The 13,706-nt window shown below is 44.7% G+C and overlaps 1 protein-coding gene across 4 annotated transcripts in view; it reads left to right on the top strand.

Moving 5' to 3' along the window:
• Positions 1-13,706, top strand: part of si:ch211-198n5.11 (methylcrotonoyl-coenzyme A carboxylase 2) — a 125,802-nt gene that overhangs the window by 80,755 nt on the left and 31,341 nt on the right. For all 4 annotated transcript variants that reach the window (XR_010975516.1, XM_068037263.1, XM_068037262.1 and 1 more), the window contains exon 9: positions 11,001-11,157. Coding sequence is in view for 3 of the 4 variants with exons in the window: in XM_068037263.1 (XP_067893364.1) it covers positions 11,001-11,157 (157 nt within the window). In the remaining variant the exon portion in view is untranslated. The remainder of the gene's footprint in view (positions 1-11,000; positions 11,158-13,706) is intronic.

The following is a 13,706-nucleotide window of genomic DNA, read 5'->3' as shown; positions in this document are numbered from 1 at the left end:
ACTTTTTAAAAATAAGAGGTCGCCCATTTAAGACAGAGATGAGAAATTTTTTCTCTGAGTCGTGAATCTTTGGAATTCTCTTCCTCGAAAGGCAGCGGAAGCAGAGTCTTTGAATATTTTTAAGGCAGAGGTAGATAGATTCTTGATAAGCAAGGGACTGGAAGGTTATCAGGGGTAGGTGGAAATGTGGAGTAATCAGTTCAGCCATGAACTTACTGGATGGTGGAGCAGGCTCGAAGGGCCGAGTGGCCTACTCCTGCTCCTAATTTGTATGTTCGTATGAAAGCAAGCAGGACTGGGACCAACGTTCCCTCTAACCTTTTTGGGGGGGTTTGCGGGTGATTTATTTAAGTTTGCAGCCCCTTTAAATTTATTTGCGTAACGGCATATTTAACGGTAATTTAAAGGAGCCAACTAGTGCACAGCCTGTGCGGGGACTTTCAGATTGTTGTGCAACGCAAGAGAACATTAACTGTGACCCCTTCTAACTTTCCTTTCCCTAGCCCAGCAGTCCTGAGGCCATTTGTAGCAACTGGCCAAAAGAAACTAACTCATAAGAGGTGAATAATGAAATCAAAGGACCCTCTAATTTGTATAGGTGGCTTCACCCAGTAGGCCATCAGGTTAGCTTTGCTGGTGGCATCTTATATGAGTGAACCGTGATTATTATCTAGTTACCTCTGTGAGATTTGATGACATGTAGCTGGTGGCTATAAGCTGTTTTAGGCCTAAGCCTTTGTAAATCTAATGTTTGTAGCTGTTTATGCTCCAGTTTACCCCTAAACATCACTATTCTCTTCCATTGGGACAAGCAGATTGATCTGCAGTTCCACACTGTGTATTTAATATGGCAGTCGCAACAACTGATGGATCTTCCTTCCATCCTGCTCCAGGTGGGCAGACTCGGGCATTTTTTTTCCTTGTAGAGAAAGACTTGCAAATGCAAGTCAACACTGAAGTCTCTTTTATATTGATACTGGTCCTCTGGGCACTCAAGCGGTATAAAGGTGCCAGGAGATTTGAATTTCTTTGTTATATTTAGTCATAGCTACCTCACAACTTAGTGTATATGTGCAGTATTTTACTCACTGTTTTGCATTTTCAAAGTCCAATATTTTTGGGTGGAAGTGTTTTACTAGAATTTCTTTTATGGCTTTAAAACTCTATATTTTTTGCCTATCTCGGCTGTTTCCCGAAAATACACACAGGTGAACATGCTTTCTTGTTTAAGGCTCCACATGATTTAGTGAAAACTTAATTCTTAATGTGTAGCATTATTCTTCTCAGCTTTTGGGTGAGCTGATTACTGATAGTCATAATTTGCTTGCATGAGATCGCAGAGATATTCATTTAAAGAATCTAGTAAAATGAATGAAGTATTTAGACCAAAAGCTATGTAAAGTAAATCCAATGCTCCCCAAAGAAAACATTCTGAATTATTTGTGTGCCAAAGTAGAACAAATAAATTCTGTTGCACACTGTTTTATACTGTCATGGTCGGCTCCATACATGAAATGTAATACAGAAACTAATCAGGAAATTAGAGGGTCATGTAGTATGAATAATACTTCTCTTCTTTGGCCTCCTTATCTCGAGAGACAATGGGTAAGCGCTTGGAGGTGGTCAGTGGTGTGTGGAGCAGCGCCTGGAGTGGCTGTAAAGGCCAATTCTAGAGTGACAGGCTCTTCCACAGGTGCTGCAGAAAAATTTGTTTGTTGGGGCTGTTACACAGTTGGCTCTCTCCTTGCGCTTCTGCCAACTGCTAAGTCTCTTCGACTCGCCACACTTTAGCCCCGCCTTTATGGCTGCCCGTCAGCTCTGGCAAACGCTGGCAACTGACTCCCACGACTTGTGATCAGTGTCACAGGACTTCATTTCGCGTTTACAGACGTCTTTAAAGCGGAGACATGGACGGCTGGTGGGTCTGATACTAGTGGCGAGCTCGCTGTACAATGTGTCTTTGGGGATCCTGCCATCTTCCATGCGGCTCAAATGGCCAAGCCATCTCAAGCGCCGCTGACTCAGTAGTGTGTATAAGCTGGGGATGTTGGCCGCCTCGAGGACTTCTGTGTTGGAGATACGGTCCTGCCACCCGATGTCAAGTATTCTCCGGAGGCAGCGAAGATGGAATGATTTGAGACGTTGCTCTTGGCTGACATACGTTGTCCAGGCCTCGCTGCCATAGAGCAAGGTACTGAGGACACAGGCTTGATACATTCGGACTTTTATGTGCCGTGTCAGTGTGCCATTTTCCCACACTCTCTTGGCCAGTCTGGACATAGCAGTGGAAGCCTTTCCCATGCGCTTGTTGATTTCTGCATCTAGAGACAGGTTACTGGTGATAGTTGAGCCTAGGTAGGTGAACTCTTGAACCACTTCCAGAGCGTGGTCGCCAATATTGATGGATGGAGCATTTCTGACGTCCTGTCCCACGATGTTCGTTTTCTTGAGGCTGATGGTTAGGCCAAATTCGTTGCAGGCAGCCGCAAACCTGTCGATGAGACTCTGCAGACACTCTTCAGTGTGAGATGTTAAAGCAGCATCGTCAGCAAAGAGGAGTTCCCTGATGAGGACTTTCCATACTTTGGACTTCGCTCTTAGACGGGCAAGGTTGAACAACCTGCCCCCTGATCTTGTGTGTAGGAAAATTCCTTCTTCTGAAGACTTGAACGCATATGAGAGCAGCAGGGAGAAAAAAATCCCAAAAAGTGTGGGTGCGAGTACACGGCCCTGTTTCACGCCACTCAGGATAGGAAAGGGGTCTGATGAGGTGCCGCTATGTTGAATTGTGCCTTTCATATTGTCATGGAATGAGGTGATGATACTTAGTAGCTTTGGTGGACATCCAATCTTTTCTAGTAGTCTGAAGAGACCACGTCTGCTGACGAGGTCAAAGGCTTTGGTGAGATCAATGAAAGCAATGTAGAGGGGCATCTGTTGTTCGCGGCATTTCTCCTGTATCTGACGAAGGGAGAACAGCATGTCAATAGTCGATCTCTCTGCACGAAAGCCACACTGTGCCTCAGGGTAGACGCGCTCGGCCAGCTTCTGGAGCCTGTTTAAAGCGACTCGAGCAAAGACTTTCCCCACTACGCTGAGCAGGGAGATTCCACGGTAGTTGTTGCAGTCACCGCGGTCACCTTTGTTTTTATAGAGGGTGATGATATTGGCATCGCGCATGTCCTGGGGTACTGCTCCCTCGTCCCAGCACAGGAAAAGCAGTTCATGTAGTGCTGAGAGTAAAGCAGGCTTGGCACTCTTGATTATTTCAGGGGTAATGCTGTCCTTCCCAGGGGCTTTTCCGCTGGCGAGAAAATCAATGGCATCACTGAGTTCCGATTTTGTTGGCTGTACGTCCAGCTTATCCATGACTGGTAGAGACTGTGCTGCATTGAGGGCTGTCTCAGTGACAACATTCTCCCTGGAGTGCAGTTCTCGGTAGTGCTCAACCCAGCGGTCCATTTGCTTGCGTTGGTCAGTGATTATGTCCCCTGATTTAGATTTGAGGGGGGCGATCTTCTTGATGGTTGGCCCAAAAGCTCTCTTAATGCCATCATACATTCCTCTGATGTTTCCGGTGTCTGAGGCCAGCTGAATATGACTGCATAGGTGTTGCCAGTAGTCATTTGCGCAGCGCCTGGCTGTTCTTTGTGCAGTGCTTCTGGCTGCTTTAAGTGCTACGGATGTTAACTCGCTGGAGGCTTTCTTGTAGTTCAACAGTGCAATGCGCTTAGCGGCTATGACAGGTTCCAGCTCTTCAATATGCGATTGAAACCAGTCTGCATTCCTCTTCGCACGTTTGCCGTAGGTGGTCAAAGCTGACTCATAGATGGCGTCTCTGATGTGGGCCCACGGTCTCAGCATCCCCTGTGGGAGTGTGTTGAAGGGCTGTACAAGTGAATTTAGAAATCTTTGTAACAGCTGTGGATGAGAAATTCTACTTGTGTTGATGCGCGGGTGGCCCTTCTGCTTGGAATGATGCAACTTCTTTGGTCTGAGTCTAATCTTGCTGCACACCAGGGAGTGGTCGGTGTCGCAGTCCACACTGTGGAAGCTGCGTGTGATTTGAACACTGTTTAAGGAGGCTCGCCTTGTGACGATGAGGTCTAGCTGGTGCCAACGACGCGATCTTGGGTGCCTCCATGAAACCTGGTGACAGGGTTTAGTGTGAAAGAACGAGTTGGTGATGCAGAGGTTGTGATAGGTACACAACTCAAGCAGTCTCTGCCCATTCTCATTCATCCTTCCAACGCCATAGCGCCCAAGGCAGGAGGGCCATGAGTCATGGTTGGCCCCAACCCTGGCATTAAAGTCCCCCAACAGGAACAGGTGTTCGGTGTTGGGGATGCTACTAATGATATTATGGTGTTCCTCGTAGAACTGGTCTTTAGCTTCAGGTGGGGAGCAGAGTGTTGGAGCATAGATGCTGAGTAGGTGTACTGGACCAGAGGTGGTGAGCAGTCGGATGGACAGTATGTGTTCCGAGCCACTTGAGGGAGGCTCTAACATGCTGAGCAAGGGGTTTCTGATGGCGAAGCCCACTCCATGCTGTCTTTGTTCTTCAGGATCCCTGCCCTGCCAGAAGAAGGTGTAGTCTTGCTCTGCTAGAGATCCACTCACGGGGAGGCGTGTCGCCTGAAGTGCTGCAATGTCTACATCGAGTCTACTGAGCTCGTTGTTAATGATGGCGGTCTTCCGAGAATCGTTGATTTGTGTAAGGTCTTCCGACAGGCCAGGACACATAGTTCTGACGTTCCAGCTTGCAAAGCGAAGGGCTGGTACCTTCTTTCCTTTTTTCATGTTGATTGGTGCGGTGTTGCAGTCCACTTTTCGGGCAATGACCCTGAGCTCCAAGCACCCATTGAAGCAGGTGGACTGTGGCGGGACAGAACCTTATTGACCGTGGGCTGCCCGGTTTGAGGCGGGCGGTAGCTGTCCAGTGAGGTGCGATGACCTCTCCCACTGACAAAGGCAACCCGTGGCGCCCAATCTCTACGCCAATTTAGCTGGACTTATAACCCGTAACTGCTGCCTTCCGTGTTGTTTCAGTCGCTGTGAGCCGACTATGGAGTGACCTCTCCATGGCGCATGCCTGGACAAATGTATGGAGGTTGAGAGTTGCCCAAGCGTCAAAACCCCCCTCTCGGCCTTTCTGGTGGGGTCCAAAGGAGTGCAGAGCACGACGTTTGGCACCAGTATGGCTGCAGGAACTGCCGGAAACATGTCAAAGGTGACACATGACCGCCTAGTCATATAGACTGGGTAAACCTAATCAGCACTAATGCTGTGGAGGATGAATTCCTGGAGTGTGTACAAAATTGGAGTAGTACGTTGAAGAACCAACTAGGGGTCGGGTTTTTTTAGATTAATGTTCTGTAATGAGAAACGGCTAATTAATAACTTTGCTGTAAAGGAGCTTTTGGGAAATAGTGACCATAATATAATAGAATTTGAAAGTGATGTAGCTCATTCTGAAATTAGGGTCTTAAATCTGAACAACAGAAACTATGAAGGTATGAAGGGCAGATTTGACAGTGGTTAGGCAATGGCTAGTATTTAAAGAAGTATTACATGGTCTGCAAAAAATATGCATTCCTCTAAAACACAAAAAACAACAAGAAATATGAATCAACCATGGCTAACAAAAGAAGTTAAAGATTGCTTTAGATCAAAGGATTTGGCTTATAAGGTTTCCCGAAAAAGTGGCAAGCCGGAGGCTTGGGAGCAATTTAGAATCCAGCAAAGGATGACTGAGAAACTGATAAAAGGGAAAATAGAATATGAATGCAAGCTGAGAAACATAAAGGCCGATTGTAAAATCTTCTTCAGGTATGTGAAAAAGAAAAGATTAGCAAGGACAAATGTGGGTCCATTTCAGTCGGAGACTGGAGAATTTGTAATGGAGAATAGGGAAATGGCAGAGAAACTGAACAATTACTTTGTGTCTGTCTTCACAGAGGAAGGTACACAAAATCTCCCACAAATTCTGGGGAACCAAGGTACTTGTGAAATTGAGGAACTGAAAGAAATTAGTATTAATAAAGAGATAGTACTCAAAAAATTAACTGGACTGAAGGATGATAAATCCCCTAGATGAGCTACATCCCTTGAAGGAGGTGGCTAGAGAGATAGTGGATGCATTGGTGGTTATCTTTCAATACTATAGATTGTGGAAAGGTTCCTGCAGACTGGGAAGTAGCGAATGTAACTCCTCTATTGAAGAAAGAAGGGAGAAAGAAAACGGGGAACTACCGACCTGTTAGTTTGACATCAGTAGTCGGAAAAATGTTGGAATCTATTATAAATGATGTGCTATCTGGGCACTTAGAAAATAATGATAGGATTGGGCAGAGTCAGCATGGATTTATGAAAGGGAAATCAGTTTGACAAACCTGTTGGAGTTTTTCGAGGATGTAACTTGTAGGATAGATAAAGGAGAACTGTGGATGTGGTGTATTTGGATTTTCAGAATGCTTTTGATAAGGTCCCACAGAGGAGGTGAATAAACAAAATTACAGCACATGGGGGTAATATACTGGTATGGATTGAGAATTGGTTAACAGACAGGAAATAGAGAGTAGGAATAAATGGGTCATTCTCAGGATAGCAGGCTATTACTAGTGGGGTACCGCAAGGATCAGTGCTGGGGCCACATCTGTTCACAATCTATATAAATGATTTGGATGTGGGGACCGAAGTAAGATTTCCAAATTTGCTGATAGCGCAAAACTAGGTGGGAATGCAAGTTGTGAGCAGGATGCAAGGAGGCTTCAAGGGGACTTGGACAGGCTAAGTCAATAGGCAAGAACATGGCAGATGGAATATAATGTAAATAAGTGTGAAGTTATCCACTTTGGTAGAAAAACAGAAAGACAGAGTATTTCTTAAATGGTGAGAGGTTGGGAAGTGTTGATGCCCAAAGGGACCTGGGTGTCCTTGTTCATGAGTCACTTAAAGCTAGAATGCAAGTGCAGCAAGCAATTAGGAAGGCAAATGGTATGTTGGCCTTCATCACAAGGGGTTTTGAGTACAGGAGTAAAGAAGTCTTGCTGCAATTGTATAGAGCCTTGGTGAGACCACACCTGGAGTATTGTGTACAGTTTTGGTCTCTTGCCATAGAGGGAGTGCAATGGAGGTTCACCAGACTAATTCCTGGGATGGCAGGATTGTCTGATGAGAGATTGAGGAGACTGGGCCTGTATTCTCTAGAGTTTCGAAGAATGAGAGGTGATCTCATTGAAACTTAGAAAATTCTTACAGGGCATGAGAGGGTAGATAGGATGTTCCCCTGGCTGGTGAGACTAGAACCAGGGGAGATAGTCTCAGAATAAGGGCCATTTAAGACTGAGATGAGGAGGAATTTCTTCACTCAGAGGATGGTGAATCTTTGGAATACTCTACCCTAGAGGTTTGAGGAAGCTCAATCATTGAGCATGTTCAAGACAGAAATCAATAGATATCTAGATACTAATGACATCACAGGATATGGGGATAATGTGGGAAAGTGGCGTTGAGGTAGATGATTAGCATGATCTAATTGAATGGCAGAGCAGGCTCAAAAGGCTGAATGGCCTACTTCTTCTGCTATGTTCCTATGCTTTCTATGTTTCCTATCTGATGTTTCTTATTGCTATACATGTGATGTAGTAACAAATGTCCACGTTGGCTGACTTGATCCATGACGGTGTATTTTGATTCAGTTTTTCAAAATAGATTGATCAGGTAAGTGTATAACCTTGTAATGGGTCAGGTATTAATTCCACTGTAGTAATGTGATACTAATTCAGTGTAAGAAATGATATACAATGCAATAAAAAGATCCATATGTTCAATTAGAAAGTTAATTTTCGGTAAACAAGAGTGCTGGATTAGACTTGGTGCCTAGTTTTTTAAAATGTTTTATTCGTTCATGGGATGTGGGCATCGCTGGCTAGGCCAGCATTTATTGCCCGTCCCTAATTGCCCTTGCAAAGGTGGTAGTGAGCTGCCTTCTTGAACCACTGCAGTCCATGTGGGGTCGGTACACCTACAGTGGGAGTTCCAGGATTTTGACCCAGTGACAGTGAAGGAATGGCGATATAGTTCCAAGTCAGGATGGTGTGTGGCTTGGAGGGGAGTTTGCAGGTAGTGGTGTTACCATGCATCTGTTGCCCTTGTCCTTCTAGGTAGTAGAGGTCGTGGGTTTGGAAGGTGCTGTCTAAGGAGCCTTGGTGAGTTGCTGCAATGCATCTTGTAGATGGTACACACTGCTGCCACTGTGCGTCGGTGGTGGATGGGGTGCCAGTCAAGTGGGCTGCTTTCTCCTGGATGGTGTCGAGCTTCTTGAGTGTCGTTGGAGCTGCACCCATCCAGGCAAGTGGAAAGAATTCCATCACACTCCTGACTTGGGCGTTGTAGTTGGTGCACAGGTTTTGGGGAGTCAGGAGGTGAGTTACTCCACAGGATTCCTAGCCTCTGACCTGCTCTTGTAGCCACGGTATTTAAATGGTTACTCCAGTTTAGTTTCTGGTCAATGATAACCTCTAGGATGTTGATGGTGGGGGATTCAGCGATCGTAATACCATTGAATGTCAAGAGGAGATGGTTAGATTCTCTCTTGTTGGAAATGGTCATTTCAGAGCACTTGTGTGGCGCAAATGTTACTTGCCCCTTATCAGCCCAAGCCTGGATATTGTCCAGGTCTTGCTGCATTTCTACACAGACTGCTTCAGTGTCTGAGAACTCATTAATGGTGCTGAACATTGTGCAGTCATCAGCGAACATCCCCACTTCTGACCTTATGATTGAAGGAAAGTGTTTAATGAAGCAGCTGAAGATGTTTCAGCCTAGACACTACCCTGCGAAACTCCTGCAGTGATGTCCTGGAGCTGAGATGATTGATCTCCAACAACCACAACCATCTTCCTGTGCACTATGTACGACTCCAACCAGCAGAGCGTTTTCCCCCAATTGCCATTGGCTCCAGTTTTACTAGGGCTTCTTGATGCCATACTCTGTCAAATGCTATCTTGATGTTAAGGGCAGTCACTCTCGCCTCACCTCGAGTTCAGCTCTTTTGTCCATGTTTGAACCAAGGCTGTAACGAGGTCAGGAGCTGAGTCGCCCTGGCGGAACTCAAACTGAGTGTCACTGAGCAGGTTATTGCTAAGCAAGTGCCGCTTGATAGAACTGTCGACGACACCTTCCATCACTTTACTGATGATTGAGAGTAGACTGATGGGGTGGTAATTGGCCGGGTTGGACTTGTCCTGCTTTTTGCATACCGGACATACATGGGCAATTTTCCACATTGCCAGGTAGATGCCAGTGTTGTAGCTGTACTGGAACAGTTTGGATAGGGTCGCAGCAAGTTCTGGAACACGGGTGTTCAGTACTATTGCCGGAATGTTGTCAGGGCCCATAGCCTTTGCAGTATACAGTACCTTCAGTCGTTTCTTGATATCACGCGGAGTGAATCGAATTGGCTGAAGTCTGGCATCTGTGATGCTGGGGACTTCAGGAGGAGGCTGAGATGGATCATCCACTCAGCACTTCTAGCTGAAGATTGTTGCAAATGCTTCAACCTTATCTTTTGCACTGATGTGCTGGGCTCCCCCATCATTGAGGATGGGGATATTTGTGGAGCCATCTCCTCCAGTTAGTTGCTTAATTGTCCATCACCATTCGCAACTGGAGCTGCCAGGACTGCAGAGCTTAGATCTGATCCGTTGGTTATGGAATTGCTTAGCTCTGTCTGTCGCATGCTACTTCTGCTGGTTGGCATGCAAGTAGTCCTGGGTTGTAGCTTCATCAGGTTGATGCCTCATTTTGAGGTATGCCTGGTGCTGCTCTTGGCATGCCCTCCTGCACTCTTCATTGAACCAGGGTTGGTCCCCCAACTTGATGGTAATAGTAGAGTGGGGATATACCAGGCCATGACATTACATATTGTGGTTGAATACAATTTCTGCGGCTGCTGATGGCCCACAGCGCCTCATTGATGCCCAGTTTTGCATTGCTAGATCTGTTTGAAATCTATCCCATTTAGCATGGTGGTTGTGCCATACAACACAATGGAGGGTATCCTCAATGTGAAGGCGGGACTTTGTCTCCACATGGACTGTGCGGTGGTCACTCCTACCAATACTGTCATGGACAGATGCATCTGCGGCTGGCAGATTGGTGAGGATGAGGTCGAGTATATTTTGGAGCAAAATGAAGGGCAGACACGTAAGCATAGCTTGTTTCTGTACGTTAATTCTCAACTTCTTTCAAGTCAAGCTACATAGAGCTTATAGAGACATTTTTCTTGCCATAGCTTGTGGTTTTTTTGAGTTTAACGGATTTGAAAGTTTTTGTACTTGCTATCGTACATGCTGAACAGTTCTGAGTCTTCTAGCGTTGTAGTTGTTTCTTGATACAGATCCTTCTCGGAATCCCATTATGGGAGAAGGACAAGCACTGCTTGGTATGGTACTAAACCACACAGAGCAGAGATTTGACCCCCATCAGTCGGTACTAAGTTTACTGATCTCATTTGGTGAATAGTTGAGACTTTATAATTTGCCTCAAGCACCCTTGGTCTAAGGAGGGGCAAAAAATCAGCCAGGGTTTCCACTCCTGATTGATATAAAGTGATGCTGCTGCAAAATATTTGTGCAGAAATTATCTTCCTTACTTCTGATGCATTACAAAATCAAATAGGTTGCTAACACTTACTGTCTAGAGACATGCATGAACAATATCCATATGGGGACAGCTGCTGCCACACATTGCATCATAGCTAAGAAAGAGCCAGTCTTCAGGATAGGTGGGGAGGATATGGGTGATTATTGAATAGGAGGAAAGAAATCAGTCTAATAAAGCATATATACAGGAGTTATACCAATGATTATCTCCGTTCTGTGTAATTATTTCATTAAAATTAATTCCAATATTTTTACAATTGGGTATTAACTAGTATTACTACTTATGTTGTGACAATAGGCTATCAATACAATTGCTAATTTTTTTCTTTTCAGTCATCTTGTTGGAATTGTGGCTAACAATGGAGAACTTACTCATGATGCCTCACTAAAAGGCAGCCATTTTGTGCAGCTTTGTGACCAGAGAGATATTCCCATTATATTTCTTCAAAACACAAGACCAAATGTAACCATGGCAGCAACATTATCCAAGGTAATAGAGAAATGTTTAATGTAACTGTTTTGTAGTTCATTGTCATCAGTGAATTAAATCCTAAATAATGTGCTTCAGTGATTCAGATGTACAATCAGTGCTGAATTGAACCATACTGACCAGGATCGCATCAGATTGATCACGAGGTTGTAGCGACTTCGCTGATCTCAGCCAGGGTTTATTAACACACTAGAATTGCTCTCTGCGTTGGGTAGGGTTTTCTTGTCTGAATCACCATTCAGTGAGTGACTCCTGCTGGAAATTGAACTCATGTAGATGACTGGGATTCCCTCCACAGTTGAATAATCTGATAAATTTTACTGTCTAAACTCTCTATTGAATAATAGCTACTTGGGCAAAGTATCAAACATGTGTCGATGCATGTCAAACTGCACTACAACATGAATCACTACCTTCAGGAGAGATGGAGAGAATTGGGTGGAGAAAATGTGAAGGACTGAAGAGCATGACCTCGTATGTACAAGCCATAGAACCATAGAAACGTTATGGCACAGAAGGAGGCCATCGTATCTGCGCAGGCTGAAGAAACTAGCTGCCCAATCTAATCTCACCTTCCAATACCTGGTCCATAGCCTTGCAGGTTACAGCACTTCAGGTGCATGTCTAGGTACCTTTTAAAAAAATTTGAGGGTTTCTGCCTCCACCACCGATCCGGGCAGTGAATTCCAGGCACCCATCACCCTCTGGGTGAAAAAAATTTTCCTCACGTCCCCTCTAATCCTTCTGCCAATCACCTTAAATCTGTGCCCCCTTGTAATTGACCTCTCCACTAGGGGAAACAGGTTCTTCCTGTCTACTCTATCTAGGCTCCTCATAATTTTGTACACCTCAATTATGTCACCCCTCAGCCTCCTCTGTTCTAAGGAAAACAACCCTAGCCTATCCAATCTTTTCTCAAAGCTGCAATTTTCAAGCCCTGGCAACATTCTTGTAAATCTCCTCTGTACTCTCTCCAGAGCAATTATGTCCTTCGTGTAATGTGGTGACCAGAACTGTATGCAATACCCCAGCTATGACCTAACCAGCATTTTATACAGTTCCAGCATTACATTGCTGCTTTTGTATTCTGGACCTCGGCCAATAAAGGAAAGCATTCCATATGCCTTCTTCACCACTCTATCTACCTGTCTTGCCACCTTCAGGGACCTGTGAGCATGCACTCCAAGGTCTCTCACTTTCACCACTCTCAATAGCCTCCTGTTTATTGTATATTCCCTTGCATTGTTTGCCCTCCCAAAATGCATTACCTCACATTTCTCTGGATTGAATTCCATTTGCCACTTTTCCGCCCACTCAACCAAACCATTGATATCATTCTGGAGTCTACAGCTGTCCTCTTCACTATCAACTACACGGCCAATTTTTGTGTCATCTGCAAATTTCCAAATCATGCCTCCTACATTTAAGTCCAAATCATTAATATATACCACAAACAGCAAGGGAACCAACACTGAGCCCTGTGGAATTCCAGTGGAAACCGCTTTCCATTCGCAAATACATCCGTCGACCACTGCCCTTTGTTTCCTGTCACTGAGTCAATTTTGGATCCAACTTGCCACATTCCCCTGTATCCCATGGGCTTTCATTTTTCTGACCAGTCTGCCATGTAGGACCTTGTCAAATGCTTTACTAAAATCCATGTAGACCACATCCACTGTTACTTCCTCAATCTTAATCTGTGCCTTTCTAAGTGGCAGTTTATCCTGTCTCTCAGAATTGATTCTAATAATTTACCCACCGCTGAGGTCAGACTGACTGGCCTATAATTATTTAGCCTATCCTTCATGCCCTTTTTAAACAATGGTACAACATTCGCAGACCTCCAATCCTGGTACCTCGTCTGTAGTGAGGATTTGAAGATGATCCTCAGAGTATCCGCTATTTCCTCCCTGGCTTCCTTTAACAGCCTGGGTTACAATCCATCCAGCCCTGGCGATATCAGACACTGTAGTACTGACTCTCTCATTATGCTTATCATACCTAATAATTCACACCCCTCCTCTTTTATTACAATGTCTGCATCATCCCTCTCCTTTGTGAAAACAGAGACAAAAAACTCCTTAAGGACCCTACCCACATCTTCTGCATTCATGTATAAGTTTCCTTGTACATCTCTGATAGGCCCTACCCTTTCTTGAGTTATCCTCTTGCTCTTAATGTACTGATAAAGCATCGTTGGGTTTTCTTTGATTTTACCTGCCAATAATTTTTCATGTCCTGTCTTTGCTTTCCTAATTTTCTGTTTTACTTCACCCCTGCACTTTCTATACACCTCTAGGCTTTCTAAGTTAAGTTTTTTGTTACCGTCATAAGCTTTCTTTTTCTGCTTAATCTTACCCTGTATGCTTCTAGATAACCAGGGGGCTCTAGATTTGGCCATACCACCCTTTATCTTTGTGGGGACATGTCTACACTGTGCCTGTAGAATCTTGCTTTTTAATGCCTCCCAATGGTTTGCCACTGAAAACATAAGCTTGAGAACATAAAGTTTTTCCATCTCATTCTTCTGTTTCTCTTCTAGAAATAAT

The sequence above is a fragment of the Heterodontus francisci genome, chromosome 8, assembly GCF_036365525.1.
Source record: "Heterodontus francisci isolate sHetFra1 chromosome 8, sHetFra1.hap1, whole genome shotgun sequence".
In the NCBI taxonomy this organism is placed as follows: domain Eukaryota; kingdom Metazoa; phylum Chordata; class Chondrichthyes; order Heterodontiformes; family Heterodontidae; genus Heterodontus; species Heterodontus francisci.
This window is presented reverse-complemented; position numbering and strand designations above follow the sequence as displayed.